This window comes from Mycteria americana, chromosome 1 (assembly GCF_035582795.1).
Source record: "Mycteria americana isolate JAX WOST 10 ecotype Jacksonville Zoo and Gardens chromosome 1, USCA_MyAme_1.0, whole genome shotgun sequence".
Classification (NCBI taxonomy): domain Eukaryota; kingdom Metazoa; phylum Chordata; class Aves; order Ciconiiformes; family Ciconiidae; genus Mycteria; species Mycteria americana.
The window spans coordinates 154839004-154857742 of NC_134365.1; the positions used below are offsets into that span (position 1 = coordinate 154839004).

Sequence of the window (18739 nt, forward strand, 5' to 3'; positions counted from 1 at the left end):
GTGGGTGGCTCTGGTGTTTGTAACTTACGTTAATTACATAGGCAAAAGCAACCAAGATGCAAAATAATTCTCAAGCTATCAGAAGGCAGCTGTAACATGTGATGAACTGTTGCCAACTGCACTCTGCAAAATAACTTGATTGAACTAAAAGTAGCCACACAATTGAGATATAACTTAGTGTGTGTGGAGAGGAGCTGAGCTATAATTCTGATCAACTCTTCAGTGACAGCAGTCTTTAACTTAGCTGAGTCTACTGGGGTAGAATGCATCCAAAATATCCCTTTATTGTAAAGATTTATTATAGGACAAATATCCCTTTATTGTTAACATCAGAAACTGTGGGCTATTTTGGTTGCTTAAATTAAGTATTACCTAGGAAATGAAGGTGAATACATCCATTCTGGAAAGTAAGGTTCAGAGTCTTTCCATAAGCAGCAGAAAATACCGTTATCACCTTCCCATGCTAATATACTCCCTTTTATCTTGCCATACATAAATAGAATACTGCAGCAAGAACAGAATTCTCAAAACACCACAGCAGATGTATTTGCAATGGATATTCCATCATGAGTGCTAAGTGTGATTAAAGATCCACATTTTCTATAAATACTCTCTATGTATCTGTGCTCTGAATTGCACCAAGTGTGTCTTCCTCACTCCTGATAAATCTCCCTGTCTGGCAGTAAGGCCAGTAGCCTTCACCTTCCTTAAGCACAGTTTGGGAGGTATGGGGGTGGCTTTAAGTACTGTTCAGGTCTTCTGTGTTGTTTAAGAAGCAACTGGTGGTTTTGGTAGTGTAAAGGTCTTGCAGCCACTTGAAATTCTTGGCTTAGTTGTGGGCTTCTCAGTAACAGTTGCCATATGTTAGTTCATTTAGGTTGGTATCCCCTTACACAAAGCCATACTCCTTAAATCTGTTCCTTTGTTGTAATGCAGAAGGCTCCATTTACCCCAGCAGGACATGAAATTCTTTTCCCTGTAGTTCTGTGTTAACGGAGGGTTGAGCTGCACACTCCTGTCTTCCTCATTCCTTCCTTCCCTATTCTCCAAACTCAAATTGCCAGTTACGCCCTGAAAAGTTTTATTAAGAGGACTCTCTCTTTGGTGTGTATTTTGGCAGTGCTGGACTGATCACACTAGCAGCTCCTACACTGCTCTTGTGTGTTGCGCCTTTCTAATAATTGTCTGACATCTATAAGGATACTAAATCCAGGGAAATGACTGTTGGAGCTTTCCCTTTCCTGTTAGAAGAGACATTGTAGTTAAAAAACCTGTTCGTTCACAATTTAGCAAGTATATTTGCAAGCTACTTCGAAGGATGTGCACCTAAAAGTGTCACAAGGGAAGAAGAGTTTGCTCCTGGTGCCAGCCTGCAACATTCTCCTGACAGCGAGGTGGCAGAATTCAGGCCAATGTTTCAGGTCTTTGTAATAGACAAAAGTGAATTTCAGTTTTGGTGGGGTGGGGGGTTTTTGTGCCTCTTTGGTTTTTTTTTTGAAGTAGCACAGAGAAACCAGCTGTTTGGAAAATAATATTCCACATGATATGGGCAGTTTAATGTCTAATGATTTGAATAATCAAATGAAGAAGTAGAGAGGGGAAGGATAATTTAGGAATACCTGAGAGAGAGAGGAAAACCCATTAAAATTAAGTATTTGCAGAAGCTAGAGGAAATGAACATGGTTGACATGTGCCTTTCCAAAATTTGCAGTTAAGATCACTAACTTGAGCTTAGTTATCTTCAGTGCATGATCAGTATAATCAAGCAATAAGGCTGTGCATCAGAAACTTGCTTCTTCAAGAGGAGGAAAATAAACGCGATTATGCTATTCTAGGTTGCAAGCTATTTTGAACAGTCAGGAGAGCTCTAGTTTAGATTTTCAGTGCCCAAGCCATAATGCAGAATTAATGTGTAATTATTTGAACCACCCTATGGCGATTAAAGAGAAAGTGTATTGCTGTGATTTGCTAATAACAGCTATAGTTGGGTGCAGAAGCGTGGAAGTTATTAAAAGGAAAGAATCATGCTGAAAATAGGTGTTAAAAAGATGAGAGATGTGGCAGTATTAAAGCAAAGCTATCGCTGAGGCTGGATCCAAACTCTTGTTTTTCTCTTTTCTGCCCCCTGCTGACTAGCATTTCCTTTCAGCCCTGTGTTGGGTCCCTCTGTCAGCCTTCCAAAACTTGGAGCTGCAGCATTACTAAAATTGCATCCCTGAGGCTGACAACAAATCTTGTTGAGGCCCAAACAGCAAGTTGGTATTAGCTGTTTGTAAATCATCTCCTACAGGAACAGTATCTTACTCCTTGTACCGGGTGAAAGGTCTTGTTGTTTTAAGGGTACAATTTGCTGCTTCGTTTTGTGTTGAAATGTATTTATTGGTGCATTCTTTTAGTATGCTGTGTTTTTCCTTTAATAAATCATCAGTCTGAGCCCAGTCTTAGGTTCACCAACTCATTCTGGTGGTTTGTTCTGTGGCTTATTTCCTTATTTGCAGATGTTCCAGGTGATCCAGCCTGAAAGAAGAGTCCTGTATATCCAAGCAAATAATTGTGTGGAGGCCAAGGACTGGATTGATATCCTCACCAAAGTTAGCCAATGCAATAAGAAGCGCCTCACGGTCTACCATCCCTCTGCCTATCTTAACGGCCACTGGCTTTGCTGTAAAGCTACGGCAGATAATACTCCTGGCTGCACACCCTGCACAGGGTAAGGATTGGTAACGTGCTGTTGGTCTAGGTATTGCCAGGGGTATGTGCGTCTCTGCAGTGTGCCTTGCAGGTATGCAATTACCAAGAAGATCTGCCAGGTGTGCAGGCGTCGTGGTGTTTTCAAAGACCATCTTTATTGTTATTTCTGATACTGTCAGTATCTGCATATCTTGGTCAAATATTGAAATTTTTAGAGTTCAAGACATTGGTAGGAGTTGACTGTGGGATAAGATACTTTGGTTCTGATCATCTGTCATTAGTAAAAATGTCAGAAATCCCTTCAATGTCCTGTTTGTAAATTCCTGAAACAGATAATAATCTGTTTCTAGGTTTAATTCTAAACTGATCTTTTCCTAAGGGGCCCACTCATGCTCTCTGTTAAATGAAGAGGTACTGGCTGGTTCGTAGGAAACTATTTTAATCTAAAATGAGAGAAGCAGCAAGTCTGTACTGGTAGTTAGTCTCAGAATATAAGACCTGGACGGTTCAAAGTTCAGTGCTTTGGCTCCTCCATCTGGTTATAGCGGACTAATTCACCAAAATGTCTGAATACTGATACAGTCCTCTCTTTCAAGTCAGACTGAAAGCATGCTGGATAAATCTAGGCATAAAGAAGTCTGAACTTGTCTACCTTTTCTTTTGGGAAAAATAGGAAGTTTTGAGCTCCATTATATACAACCTGTTGGTTTTCACAAGTACTCACTTTTACTTTCATCCTTGTTAAGTGCTTTTTGTGCCATAATATACTGTTTAGCATATAACTTCTGCCTCTCTTCCTGATGCCTTACAGAGGCCTGCCAGCAAATATACAACTGGATATAGATGGAGATAGAGAAACTGAGCGCATCTACTCTCTTTTCAACTTGTATATGCCAAAATTGGAGAAAATGCAAGGTGAGGATGAAAGATCATTGCATCTCCAATACTCTTAGCAAGGCAAAAATACCTGTGAAAAATTGTATGTTCTAGCTAGACCAGCCTTGCGAATCACATCCTAGAACACAGTGGCCAGTATTTAACTTGTTTCCCCTTCTGCTGTCTTGAGGCAGTTGTGTGAATTATTTTTGGTGCAGTGTGCAGTCTCATAGTCTGTACAAAGTTCTTTGCATAATAAACAGTTGTTTGAAATATGGTCTTAACCACAGCATCCTAAAATAGCATAGGCACAGAGCATTGCTTAGATGCTCTGAATTGACAAATCAGAGCATGCACTAAACCAGAAGTTTACTGATTCTGAAAAGAAGCACCAGCAAAGTTGAGGTTTCAGTGGAACATGGTTTTGTGTTACCAGAAGTCATGTGCGCATTCCCTGATTCAGATCCCAAGAACAGGCTGGATACAAATGGTTTCTCAGGAAGGCTCTTTTGGAATTATCAGCAAAAGATGACCTGTGGATGTCTGTGAAATGTTGAAAACTGAAGTTTGGGCTAGGAAACCCTCAGGAGCTGAGGGGAGCAGAGATGTGACATGAAGGATAAAAGAAAGAAGAGACAGCAGAGGAAGTTAGTACTAGGAGGCATGCCAAGAAAAGTATCCGGTGTACACGGTGCCAGACTTGAAATCCCAATTTAGCACAAGGAGTGGCAGGGAAGCCTTCACTGTGGCACTGATCTTTAAATAGGACTTTATTTTATAATATGAGATAAGCCAGTGGTGTCGAACACACAGATTGGAAAGCACTTTAATCCATTCCTGGCCACTGTGCAATTGCAAACTTAAGATCCCCACCACTTCCGAGCTGTCTGAACCAATGCCCAGCTTTCCCCTGTTCCGAATCCTCACTGCCAGTGCCAGCATCGAGTTTCAGTGTCAGGGAAAAGGACGCAGGTCTGGCACAGACAGTGCAGCAAGGGGAAGGTAACTCAAAAGCTGAGACTGAGACAGCAGTAAAGCTAGAAAGCTAGAGAAAAATAGAGACAAAGTAAAATATTCTCTCTCCCCTTCTGATATGCTCAGCTACAACGCAGAAGTAGATCACATGATGAATGTCTTGCAAATGTTCATGTGTAATCAGTGTCCTGATCTCTTAGCCAGGAAGGCTCCCTGGTAAGATAGGAAGGTAGTATGACTTGCCCCTTCTTAGGATATGTCCTTAAGCAGGCAGCCAGGCAGTAGTCATGACATATTCTGCTTATGCTTATTGTATGAATCTTTTAGGGGTGATGTGGTAAAACATCTTACGTGACTACTTCAACCTGTAATTGTTTTGAATTCAGTCTGTTTTGCAGTGCTGTACTTGCTGCTTAGCTGCTGCTTAGGGATGCAACCTGTCCTTCTGACAAGTGAATACTTGACTTCGTGCAGGCCAGCCCTGCAGCACAGTGGCAGAGTTAAGCCTGTGTCACAGTTCCCAAAGTGTGTGCATGGAGTACTGCTAGTGGTAATTGAGATGAAAGCATTGCTTGTGCAGCAAAGGACAGCTTCGCACCAAGCCAGGAGCAGCTGCTAGGCTTGCTGCCCTTTCCTTACGAGACGAGGAGGGAATGGCCATGGGACAGCCTCTGTGCCTACCAACAGCCCAGCAAAAGGGCTGCTCCTGCTGCTGTTGCTGTTGATGTCAGCCATAATTCTGTGGTGGTCATACAGAAGCAAACCAAGGAACTGTATGAACCCTGGACTGAGTATTTTTAGTCTGCTTGTCTCGCTTTTTTCCCCTTGCCTGTCTGATACCTATTCCTGTACTTTATTTTTTTCCCCAGAGGCCTGTGGCAGCAAATCCGTGTATGATGGACCTGAAGAGGAAGAATATTCTACATTCATCATTGATGACCCTAAGGAGACGTATAAAACACTAAAGCTGATTATTGAAGGTGTTGGAACTTTAGAGCAGGAGCATGCTCAATATAAGAGGGATAAATTTAAGAAGACAAAATATGGAAGCCAGTAAGTATAATGGGTTGTCCCAACAGAGTAACAGCCCTGGGAAATGGTATTTCCCTTGCTTATGTTCTGGTCTTCACCATATTCATGTTCAAAAAAGATCCTGCAAATACAAACAAAGTAGGACTGTGACTTAGGATTGATATCACAATATTTTAAAGGACTGTAAGGAATTTTTAAGTGCTTATTTTTTAATGCAGTTTCATTCATAAAAATAAGCATGGGGTTTGTTTTGTTGTTTTTTAATTTTGAACCTGTGCTTGTGGAATGAGCAATAAATACCAGAAGATAATGTACTTACCAGCTTATTTTAGAGTGTTGGTTTAAAAATGGGAAGAGTGGCTGATACAGCCACATGACTGTATTTTGTGTACACATAAATAAAGGAGCATTCTGCGCATGGCAGACAAAAAGGATCAATTAAATCAGTCAGTTCTTCCAGTTCAAGTCAGTCAGTATTATCATTACAATTACAACTTCTTGAAAAATCAAACTTAGGGAAAAGGTTTTGTCTGTTCACTTTCTGTTCTGACATTCTGATGTCCTGACAGAAAATTCTATGTATAGTACTTTTTCCTTTTTTTCTTTCCTTTTAGAGAACATCCAATTGGTGACAAGAGCTTCCAGACGTACATCAGGCAGCAGTCAGAGATCTCAGCACATTCCATATGAAGTGCAAAGGAAATCGCAGGACAGCGCTGAAGGGTCGATCAGTGAAGCTAAATAGCAAAACAAAAGGGAAGCCACACATGTAGCAAAATGTATGGATAAGTGTCAAGCTTACAAACTTTGAGACTTGCTAAACATACTCTCTTTTCAAGAAACTGTTATAATAGTTGCTATGCACTTTATTCATCTGGTTATTGACAGATGATAAAACTCTGCCTTCTAGGCAGTTGTTGTCATGTGTGTTTTTAAATTTGCTTTGGTTTCTTGGGATCTAGTGATCAGTTCAATGATCGAGGTGTGTGGACTTCATCTTGACAACTCCCATGCAATTCCTTATGTTTCGGAAACCAAGCACGCTGCTAATATGCAGCATTTTCTAGAATGGTTGTTTGTTACTGTTTTTTGTTCCTGATTAATGTATATTATGCCACACCCCTGCGTGCTCTTTTAGGAAAAGCTTAGTAACACTTTACTTTTAATGCCTGCATTTAGAAAAACAGCAGAGAAAAAACCCTCTGGTGTAATCTCTTGCGTTGTAGCTTGTATTCTGAGCAGGCCTTTTGTTTTTACAGCAGCATAATTTTTGCTAAATGTGCACAGTTTTTAACATAAATTCAGATCTGAATGGTACTCTTGATATTTTTGAGATACAAAGTCATTTCTCCAGACACGTTCAGCAGACTTTGGTTTTGAAGATGCAATCTCAGCAGTATAATAAAACTGACTCTTATAAATATGAGTAAGAAAGAAATGAACTTATGTCAAAGCTACATGTCTCTCTTATGCAGTCCAGTGAATGGTAATCTTTGAAAGTCTGCTAACTGAAAGGCAGGGTAAGCTGATTTTTATTACCTTTTACCACCACAGCAAGAAGGACGAATAGAATACAAGTCTGGCAGCTGAGACACACTGACTCCCTGGCACAAAAGCCGTCAAGATGGGTTTTCTCTGAAAGGATGTTTAAGCACTGGAGTCCATGCTATCTTCATAGCACTTGCTTTTCTGGGAAATAGATTTCTACTTTTCCAAAAATGTTTTTAAATACTTTTTTAAAGAGACTTGTTAAAGGATATTTAGTATCTTAACATGCATAATGGTAACTTGTTAATATTCTGAGTGTAGTGAAAATGGAATGAGCTGTGTATCTCACTAATACCAACAAAAGTCATTGAGTAGGGGAATAAAGATCTCCTAAATATAAGATATATGTTTATGTATGCTGTTCAGTTGTACACCGTAACTTTCCTCTGTATAAGGGTCTGATTTATGAACATCTAGCTTTGATGGCACAGAAGCCTGCATGATGGACTTTAAGCTTCTGTGGGGTAGAAGCTAGTGTTGGTTTTAAGCTGAATTGGAACAGAAAGCATTGAACTATCAGTTTAATGTGAAGATATCTGTGTCTTTGTAACTCTTAACTGTGTCCTCATTGCATCTGACATGATTTAAGATGGCTGAAGTTCTTGGAATCCCTCTGTTTGTTAGTGATGCTCTTAGCAATGAGGTTTTCTTTTTGTTTGAGTATATGGTAGACCACTTCCTAGCAGATCATAAATGATCTTTTATTCATCTTCACCCAGCAGACTGGGGAAAGGGAAGTAATGAAGCATTGCAGAGATGCGTTTTGGACTCCGAGGTTTTGGCTGCCATGAACTGCAATTTTTAACATCTATTTGTAACTTAATATTGTTTATAAAATACTAATGACCTGTAACGTGTGTTCTACTTGCCAATTAAAAGAAATGTTTTATTTCTGAAAACTGCGTGCACATTTGGAGTCTGTTTAAATTCACAGTAGCCACTGGGGCAGTGTCTGCTGTTCAGAGTTGGACCATGGACAGAGATCCTTGTGAGTGTAAGCCAATCTCTGCTGGGGCTGCTGAGCTCTGCTGGGGCTCCCATCCTCGGTCCTCCTCCCATCCCCACCCCTTTTCTTGGGTCAGCATTGCACCCATGGGACTCTGCAGTGAACTAGATTGGGCACCTGGGCTAGCCATAAACTACTCTGGCAAAGAAAGCAGTTATCGCTCAGCCAGATCAGCATCTTGAACTGGTTCCTCGTGTTATTACACAGCTGTTGCTGCTGCAAGGGAGGGGTGAGACCATGTTGAAAGGACAGGAGGAAAGAGCTGAGAGCACAGCACCCCGCATGCATATTGGCTCATGGACCTATGGAACCACCTTCTAATAGGACCTGTTCTGTGGCAAAACCTTGGGCATGCTGAGGTTTGTGCAAGTCAGTCTTCTGGAGCTTAGCAGTCGTCTCTGGATACTCATGTCGATCAAGCTTTGGCTCTGAGGCATTGTGTGACAAGCTGCACTCAGTGGTTCTGTTGGGGGAGTGTTTGCAGGAAGGCTAGGCAACAGCCCCTCCAGGATAGAAAACTGTTGACTGGCTCATTCAGGAGCGTGTTAGTCTAGCTCATGTTCAAGGTAACTCCCACTGCTGTATCAGGTGTCTCTGTCACCAGAACACGGATGTGCATTTCTGAGAAACCTCTGGAGAAGAGCTTCTGCAGGCACACTGTAGCTGAGTGACAGTAGTGGTTTAACAGGTAAACCACAGCCAGGAAAGAAAACCGAACTGATGGTGGAAGATACATCACCAGTGTCTTGGTGAAGGTGAACTTGACCACAATTACGCAAGCGTGTGTTTTTTGCTGAGGAATTGTAAACCTTGTTTTAAAAACAAACAAGGTTTTAAGTAAGATGAGGTAGTAAACTGACACAGGATTTGTAAGAAATGAGCAGAGTTAAATGCAAAATTACTGTAAGACCATTCCCTGGTCTGTCTCTTTTCCACTCAGTCTCATTCAGTGTATACAAGCGTTTTGTTTTCCTGCTAACATGTCTTAGCTTAAGTCAATAGGAAATCTTTGAAAGCTGCTTTGCTTATGGCATAACTTAATTAGCAGGGTTGATGAGGGGGTTGTGTTAAAACTGGGCTTCCAATACTTGCTTAGCCTCTGTCTCCTGTCTGTCTGCAGCATATGTTTCTGATGTTATCTTCAGAAATACTCAGCAAATCCTGCCCACAAGACAGATGACTTGATAGGGACACTTGGGACAGCATCCCTTATATCTTGAATGAAGAAAATTACATTAAAAAAAAAAAAAGGCATAGCCGTAAGTAAGCATGTCAGGTCAGTTCTTTCCTTCTCTCCTCTTATCCCAGCCTGAAAGGCAAAAAAATGATTTTTGATGGAAAAAAAATTTAGAAGCTAGGCTGTTCTCTCCTGAGACTCCTGAGGCCAAAGAAGATTCTTTTGCCTGTTTTCTCCCTCACTGAACCAGCGCACTAGGGCACGGCTGACCTGGCGACAGGACCCAAGTGGCTGTGGTCTGTGTCCATTCCAGTTCAAAGCAGGCGCTGTCTCTGGCCAGGCAAATGTCTTTGTGCATTTCAGAAGTAGAGTTCAGACTGCAAGATTCCGCTGTGAAACTGCATGCCCAAAGTCAAGTTTCCTGTTAGAGTTTCCTAAGGCAATGTATGGGAATTTAGTTGACAGGTAAAATCTTGTCACTCGTGTGTGCGTGTTTTCTGGGTGGATGGCGTAGAGATGGAAAGCAGCTGCTGCAGTGATGACAAATCACTATTCGGCCCTTTTCATGCTGTGGCTGTTGCGTCTGAAGCTGTGCTGGGATGCAGTTGGTTAGGCAGCAGGAGTGACAAGCCTTGCACATGCCAATGATGTCTCAAAGCTCTGTTGGCACCAGTGGCACTTGGTTCTTCACCCAGTAAGATTTCGATGAGGTTTGTATATGGATGAGAGGGTTGAAGAACATGGTTCTTGTCTGGAAATGTTTCCTTGTAAAAATCGCCAAATGGAAAAAAAGAAAAGCATTATGTGCCATGGGCATGGCATGCAGTTAATGCAAAGAGCACCCAGGGCTCACCACACCATTACAAGGCTCATGGGAGTAAGTGTCAGTGAGTGCCGTCTGAGGAGCCGTGAGAAACTGGTGAGAACTTCTGTCTACACAAGAAGATGATTTTGGGGCTAAGGTGGCTGGCTGTGTGACACAGCTGCCTGAGGCACTCGACCATTGATATGATTCCAGTCTCCATCCCTTCTCTGCAATACTCCACGCAGTTTCAAGGAGGTCATTTCAATATGTAATCCTGTAAGGGCTGTGTGAGAAGCTGGCCCGGATAGCAGGAGAATGCGTGAACCCTGCCAGTCCCCATTATTAGCTCCAGGAAATGGATGCTGTGGGAGGACTATGTTGTAGGGCAGTCCCGGACTGGGACTGATGCTGGGCAGTGCTTGGAGATAAAGAACAGCATCTTCCCACGAGTCACCTTCTGTATTCATTACAGCCGGAGACAAAGGCTAGCAGGCTGACTGGAAAAGGCATTTCTTTCTGGCTCTGAGCTAATGTCATTAAACAGTAAATAAATTATTCCAAAGCTCAAGTGAGTACCGAGGAAAAGACAAGGTTTTAAGACAGAAGCACTGTATTCCTACGTGTGTAAGATTCCGGATCGGGCTGTGTAAGAAAAGACTGGAAGGAACCATCATGGAGCAAATAATTGTTCTGGGTTCCTAAAACAACCTAGAAGAAAATAGGATCCTAGGAGATTCATCCTGAGGATAGAAACCAGCCCTCCTAACTTCTGAACAAATCGCACATGCCTTTCTGTTTCCATTCCCATTTCTCATCTACTTCTCCATTTGAGTCACTCTGATTTACCTGAAAAATTCAAATCGTTGGGTTTATCATGTGTGCGCAGAGCTATTACTTTTAACCACAAAGTTGCTTGGTGTTAGCAGGCTTGCCTGCAAAGTTAATGTGGATGTGTTGATTAAATAAAAGGCTCACCAACCAGCAGCCTGGGCTAAATATAAAGAATGTTTAAATGATAAAAAGGGAAATCAGCTTTTTACTAGTTTGAAAACGTTGCTATGCTGAATCTTACCAAAATCTGTGTACCCCAGATGTACACAGTTCTGGTTAATGTCAAGGGCAAATTCTCTCCACAAGTGTGGGGCCTGTATGGTGTCTGACTGATTGTACTAAATTCACTCAACATCTTTAACCTCTGTCGCAGTTGCACTGTTCTGCCCTAAAGCTGTCAAAAGGAAATATGTTTTTTATTACTCACTTGAGGCCACAACAAATGTACTGCCTGGATATGGGCTCTTATTCTTACGTGAAAACAAGTAAGTCTTGACAGAGGTGAAAACGGTGCACAGGATTGCCATCAGGTACCAGAGATGTGAATAAATAAATTTATTTGATTAAGAAAGGCACTTTGCGTAAGTGTAGCCATGTATTTCTCTGGGGGTGGACACTAAAACTGTAGTAATCATGTTTGTGTAGAGAAATCTGCTGACCTGAATAAAGGAAGTGAATTTTATGAGTTACAGGGGAAGAAAAAGGGAAGTACTCACTTGATGAAAACAGAAACTGCACAAAAAAGGCCACCCTGAAACACCTTTTGCTTTCTTTAGCAAGTTTTTCTTTGTTACAGCTCAGCTATAATTCCTACTTCTCATCCTCTCCAGAAGCCGTCCTCTGGCAGCCATGACATCCTATGCCTGTGATGGGAATGATTGGAGCTGAGAAAAGCAACTTCAAAAATAGACGGGCTCATCTGTGATGTCTGGAGATGCAAATGCTTCACCTCCCGCTGAGCCATGGTGTTATGAGGACACCTCCATGGTATGTTTTCTTCTGTGGTAAAGCCCCCTTAAAGAGATTCCTGTTCCCCCACCCTGGCTGTGGGTCAGTGTCCCATTAATAGCACTGATGCAATTAAATCAGTGAAATAATTGGGACTCATTAAAAGAGGCGGAGATTTTGGAAAAACCTGGACCATCTACCTGACCAGGTTTACAGCAGTCTCACAAACACTTGCATCAGCACACCTGATGAGGTGGGGACAAGCCACCCCAGACAGCTTTGCCACCAGAGCGAATGCATCTCCCAGCTGTGCTCCAAATCCATTTGCTTCCAGCACCATCCCACCTCATGCTCCCTATTGGAATCACCAATGTGCGGTGCCATCTGTGATACGACCACCTTCTGAAGCCAGTATTGCGGGTGTATACGTCCCCTCCCCCAAAAAATGCACTGTCGTTTAGGTGACCTCCGTCTTCATCTTTTGCATTGTCTATGTGTGCAGCCTGGTAGCTGCCCAAGGTCCTCCTGTTCTTCTAGCCTGCGAACCAGGCAAAACCAGAGAGAAATTCAGCTCCGAGATCTGGCTCTTCCTGCTGGCACAGGACCATGTTTCCTCAGGGTTTACCAAGGAGCTCGACCTGTGATAGTTGCTCCGGCACCCTCCCCACCAGCCCTTTGCTGCCTTGAATTCCCCTGGTAAAGACCGCCACAGGCTCAAAGGCAGGTTTCCCACTGGAGAGCTGGGCCTGAACCTTGTTTGTCTGAAAAATGTCATCCTTTTTCACTCCAGAGAAGTCCCCTTGGCATAATTTCTATCGAAGGTGCCAGGAAGGGGGAATGGTAAGCAAAAAGCCCTCATACAGAGCAGTTTAGAGAGCCCTCTGAAGGGACTTGGCACTGATTCTCAGCAGAGGGTAGCTGGTGCCCAAGTTATTTTGGTGTCAGAGATGGCCGATACTTTCGCTTTATTTAGAAATTGTGAATGCAGAAGAGAGGGAATGAAGAAACCGGCAGGCCTGGGCCGGTAGTAAGCATCAGCCACTTGCATTAAGAGGTGGAAGGCATGGAAATCCTCATGGGGGCTGGAGGAAGGGAGGACCCATCTTCCTGGGCTGGAAGGGGCCAAGTGCCTTGGTGTTTGAGAGCCTGCTTGGCTCTTAGGGTGGGACCTGACACAGTCAGCGTAAAGCAAGAGCCAAGAGGCCTTGGGCACGCTCAGGCAGAAGAACTGGAGCTGGTTTTGCCCACCAGGCTCCCAAAGTTGAACGATGCTCCCTTAATCAAGCTGTTCAGTAATTAATTTTCTCTGCTGTTTCCCCACCTGAGCATTTCCTGCCATGAGGGAGAGCTGTTGGTTCCTGTTGTGGTCCTCAGAGCAGCACCTGGGTGAAAACCCCATGAGCCACCAGACAGCCCTGTGTGCATGGACCAGCTGCAGCTGCAGTGGCTGTCCTGGGGCCTGCCTGGGGCCAGCAAGGAGAGCGGGGCACTTCTCCCCTGGCTCCCTGCAGGTAGGTGCTGCAGAGTGGGGCTGCTGGGAGTCCCTCCAGGCTCTGCAGGCAAGGTTGCTCTGCCTGACACAACTTCATCCGCCAGTCCTTCCTTCCTTCCCGGTTGGCCCTGCCCTTCCAAAACTGCCCCCATCTCTTCTCCCTGCCTGGTGTCCCTTGCCTCCATCCACCCCTGCTTCCTAGCACCTTCCTCTTGTCCCACGTGCCAGGCCCAGCCTGCTGCCCCTTCCCAAGTCTCAGACCTCTTGTTCACCACTGCCCTAGTCCTGGTTGCCATCACTAATTAGAGAAAGACTTGGTGTGGAAGGGACCTCTGGGGTCCACCTCATCCCACCTCCCTCTCAGATCAGACAGATCTTTCGACTGCTTCTGATAGTACCTCTGTCTGTGAGGCAGCACTACTGTCTTCACTCGGTCAAGGAGGCCGCTTGGGCGGCGATACAACATTGCAGTGGAGGAGGAAGGAAGCTGGTGAGCTCTCTGTGGAGTATTTTTATTTTTTCTTCCCTTACAAATACAATAACCGCAGTGCTGCTTGGAGCTGACGGGGTGCAAAGAGAAGTATTTCCATGCCATAGGCAATGGTGCAAGCATCCTTGTCTGTAAAACCTCACTCATCTGAATATTTGTATGTAGCAGGGGCTGAGTGTTCAAAAACTGAGATGAAGGGCTTTGAAACTGCACTAGTCAGAAGTGGGTTTTCTTTTGCAGGGGATGGGGAATGATATTCCACTGAGTATGTTCATATAAAACTCTTACAGCACTGTTTGAGTGTTGCTTAACCAGGCAATTTCTGACATCTTGTTGACATCCACAGGAAGCAAGATCTGTATTCCAAATTAATTCAGTAACAGCTGTAAGACAAAGAAGATGGGATCTGTCTCTCCAAATGTAGATTTCCACCGTGTAGATGCTGACATTCAGTTAGTTGCTCAACCTCCTTTAATAGGTGGGGGGAAGAGAGAGACCCCTCTAGAGTGTGACTCACAATTTTAGATGTCTACCCTACGATGAAATTAATCAAACCCTAAAAATTTCCAATTCCCTTTTCTTGACAGCGAGGAACCTGGCGTGATTGCTTCCAGCGTGTGAGCTTACAGTAAGACATCTAAAGCCGGCGAGGCGAACCCCACCCAGGGTGCTAGGAGAGAAGCCCGGCTGCTGTGATATGCGTTGTCACTCCTCTTCACTCACCCTCATTGTGCAGCAGTGGTTTTCTTGCAAGCCCTGGTTCTCCTCAGAGGGTTTTTCCCTCCTGCCTTGGGTGCCACAGGGATGGCTCAGGCCACTAGGTGGGGGTGCTCTCATGCAGGATCCGTCCCACCACCCACAGCGCTGCTCAGCATCTGCTCTTCTGCAACGATCCCAGCCAGGAGAAGCTCATGAGCACTTTTCTGTGAGCACCAGCACTGGCTCCGTGCATTACCGACTCAGCTGGTGCAACGCCATTGACCCGCATGGGGTGCGAGGGCACCGTGGGTTCCCGTTGAACTCTCCAGAACGCACTTTGCAGGCCTGAACTGGCTTTTTGTTCTCCTGCCCGCTGTGGTGGGACAGGACCGCACCTCGTGAGGTACAAAGCTGGAGCTGCTCCGACAGCGCCTGATGCACCATGCGGGCTGCCAGGACAAAATGCCCCCTCCCAAGCAAGCTCCAGCTGGCTGAGTGAATCTGAGCAGATAGGTTCAAGCCTTGCGTGGTGTGCCCACAGTGTTTTTAACTGGGTACTTGGTACCGGAAAAAAGGATATTGCTGCTTGGCAGAGGGCAGCCAGAGATGAGAAAGGTAAATCCCTCGCTGCCTCAGCACTGTCACGTGGATCAAAAAGAGGACGGTGGCAATTCTCATGTGGTATCGCTTAGATCCAGGGCTCCCAAGCAGCAACGCATTTCCTGGTTAGTGCTTCCAGTTTACTTTGTACTTACTGTTGTATTGCATGGGTGTGATACCGGTCTTATTTTAAGAATCTCTGCTCCCCCGATTTGCCTGTTGTGTACTCTTTTCCAACATGGGAAGGGAAACCCACTTGAGTGGGTGAGCTGCACATCCTTATTGTTAAACTCACACTGGAAAACAACTGTTTATTTAACTCCCCAGTGCCACGAGCGATTCCCACGGTGTGGATCACAGCTTGGGAACCATAGACCTAGAGGTGGCCCCATGGTCATTTCTGGGATGGCTGGGAAAAAAACCCAAGGCCACAGGGCCTTACAGCACTAGTACAGTAGCCATCGCATCCACATTAGAGCTGGCTTACGTTTTGAAAATAGGTCTGAAAAAAGATTTCTAAAAAATGTGAAGGATACTGGCATTCTTAAATTTGGGAGCGGGGATATCCTCCTATTGTTTTTGCAAGCACTAGCAAAACAAGAATAATACTATATTTGATCAGTCTTGTGAAATATAATCAGGTGAAGACTTCTTTAGAGCCCCTCGGCTGTCTGACCCAGAACAACCATAAAGCACTTCCTTAAGATGGAGTAAGTGTCCTTTGTGCGTTACTGTTTCATTTGCAGGGGTCAGATGGGGTTATCTGGTGGTGCAGAGTCCTTAGCAGAGAGCTGCTGGCAAACCTTCTCCACCTCTTTCCTGGCATCCAGGCCCCAGAGGAGCTGGGCTGCCTCCCAGGCTGGACGAGACAGGAGAAGCAGGAGAGATGAAGGAGCGATGCTGAACAGGCAACCATGCCTCAGGAGCTGCTCAGACCTGGCCTGGGGAGGGATGTGGACCTCAGCTGGATGGGGAGAAACTTTCTCTACCAGCCTTCTTTCACGTGCCCTCCCCAGCACCACACTTTCAGACCTCTTCCCTGGCATGCCTTAACCCAAACCCGACCTCCTCCAGCCCCTTCTGCTGTCACCGAGGAGGAGGAGATCTGCTCCTCTCACTGGGAGGAGCAGATCCTGCTCCCCACACGCTACCAGCCACCACTGGCAGGACTGTGCAAGCCCAGGGAGTTTGCCAAAGAGAGATGTGCCTGGCTGGCACTGGCGAGGCTGTAACATGTGGCCGTGGAGCACCTCTCCAGGGCACATCCTGGAAGAGGCAGCATAAATCTTGCCGGCTGTGTGGCTTTTTCCCCCTGCTCTGCACAGATCAGCTGATTTCTTTTTGTTTGCACTGTGCGTTTTTCCCTGGAAGGCACGTGATGCTTGATCTGCAGATATCCCTTCTTAAGAAATGTTTGTCTGAGTTTCGAGCCAACGCTGGGACCTGGGAGTAGAGCACTTCTCAGCCAGCCCCTCCTCTGCAACACCACTAAATCGCAGCGGTTTGTGCCTTTCGCCTGGGCAGACACAGGGACAGGGCTGGCTGGAGGTGGGCTGGCAGAAACTGCGTGTTTGTGGCACGGGCTGCTTTCGGCTACGTTGCCAGAGACTGGATGTTTTACGCACTGGCGAGCTGAGATGTCTGTCTCCAGATGCTGGAGCATCTCATCGTTGGCTGTGAGGGCTGACAAGAACCAGCTGAGAAGCAGATGCTAATTAAAAAGGAAAAGCAGAGCTTCAGCCTGGTTTGTTCATATATCCAGGTCACCTTACACAGAGGACTAACACTCATTATAGGATGCTGAGGTTGGTGCAGGGGGACTGTGATCTGTAATGGTTGTTTCTAAAGGGCTACTTTGAAGCCGTGCTCCTTTTCCTTCAACATGTAGCTTTGCATTTAGGTGAATATCTGCTCTCACCCCTATCTGCCACTTAGGTTCCTGCTGCTGGTCTGTCTCACACCTGTTTTCTGTAGCCTAAATTTTACCTCGCTCTTTCATCAGGGTCCTGCTTTTATAATACAGAGCAACAGATTTGGTGGGAAGGGCTGGGGGCAATGCAGAAAGTAAGTTCATCTTGCACCAGAGAAGTGGGTATGCGCTCAGACTGCTCTTCTCAAAATGCCTCTGTTGGAAATGCAAAAGCCTATGAGAGGGAGAAGAAAGCAGTGTTAAATACAACATCCTTTCTCCTGCCATCTGTTTTGTTTCTCTTCTAATAGACGCAGGTGAGATGATGCTGGAAGATTTCCACTCAACAGAAAGCAGAGAGGCCATTTCCCACTAATGAGAGCTGTGTGTTACTGTGCATGTTTTCAAAGGCTGGGGAAGGCACCACTGGGCTAAAACTTTGCAGAAAAATTTCCCATGAATGAGAAGTTCTCTGAGATTGGCAACTGAAAAAGATGAAAAGGATGGGAGCAAATTCAGCGGTGAGAAACTTGCTGGAGGTTAAATCTTCACCTTTGCCACTCTCCGGAGCGTGCTGCCTTCGTGGGTGAGTGTGAGCAGAGTTGCGTGCTCTAGGAGTGGATCAATTTTTGCTTTAAACACTCAGCATAATGCACAAGGTAAACCACCTCTTCCTCAGGCACCAAGAGCCCCACACCCAAACACTCAACATCCAGATATACTTTAGACTGCTCTGTGATAGTTAGGCTGTCCGGTAGTCTAGGACTCACTAACAGAAGGCTTTTTCCAGCTCACTCAGGAGTAGGGATCTGGAAGGTGGCTCTCAGCGACGTTTTTGATACAATGAGTGTATGAAACACTGTCGTGGTTTAACCCCAGTCGGCAACTAAGCACCACGCAGCTGCTTGCTCACTCCTCCCCCCCCCCCCCCCCCCCCCCCCCCCCCCCCAGTGGGATGGGGGAGAGAATCTGAAAGCACAAGTAAGAAAACTCGTGGGCTGAGATAAGAACAGTTTAATAATTGAAATATAACAACAACAACAACAATAATAATAATAGTAATAAAAAGGAAAATAACAAGAGAGAGAGATGAACAAAACCCAGGGAAAAACCAAAAAACCCCAAGTGATGCAACCGCTCACCACCCACCGACTGATGCCCAGCCCGTCCCCGAGCAGCGATCGCTGCCCCCCGGCCAACTTCCCCCAGTTTCTATACTGAGCATGACACCATATGGTATGGAATAGCCCTTTGGCCAGCTGGGGTCAGCTGTCCTGGCTGTGCCCCCTCCCAGCTTCTTGTGCAGAGCATGGGAAGCTGAAAAGTCCTTGACTGGTGTAAACATTACTTAGCAACAACTAACACATCAGTGTGTTACCAACATTATTCTCATTCTAAATCCAAAACACAGCACTATATTAGCTACTAGGAAGAAAATGCACTCTAGCCCAGCCAAAACCAGGACAGTATCCACCCTTTATTCTATACCATCTACGTCATGCCCAGGTTCTACCCTTTCTATTACACTCCAATTAATCACCAGCACTTTTCCTGCCTTTTGATGAATACACACAGATATCACTCCGTTGGTCTATGGGCCATCCCTCTAAAATGTCTGTGGAGTTCATTTAGTCCATGACTTTGGGCTCCATCTGTCATA

The 18739-nt window shown here is 45.0% G+C and overlaps 1 protein-coding gene and 1 long non-coding RNA gene across 4 annotated transcripts in view; both read left to right on the forward strand.

Moving 5' to 3' along the window:
- The window catches only part of RASA3 (RAS p21 protein activator 3), a 134883-nt gene extending 126869 nt beyond the window's left edge, over nt 1-8014 (forward strand). For all 3 annotated transcript variants that reach the window (XM_075525282.1, XM_075525292.1, XM_075525302.1), the window contains 4 exons: nt 2499-2710; nt 3503-3606; nt 5412-5595; nt 6189-8014. In XM_075525282.1, coding sequence (XP_075381397.1) covers nt 2499-2710; nt 3503-3606; nt 5412-5595; nt 6189-6264 — 576 coding nt within the window. In that variant the 3' untranslated portion in view covers nt 6265-8014. The remainder of the gene's footprint in view (nt 1-2498; nt 2711-3502; nt 3607-5411; nt 5596-6188) is intronic.
- A 1903-nt stretch (nt 8015-9917) lies between these two features.
- LOC142420954 (uncharacterized) lies at nt 9918-17931 on the forward strand. Its single transcript, XR_012778820.1, has 5 exons — nt 9918-9999; nt 11772-11928; nt 13216-13400; nt 14459-16975; nt 17391-17931. It is a non-coding gene; the product is annotated as an uncharacterized LOC142420954 (long non-coding RNA).
- Nucleotides 17932-18739: the final 808 nt, after the last annotated feature.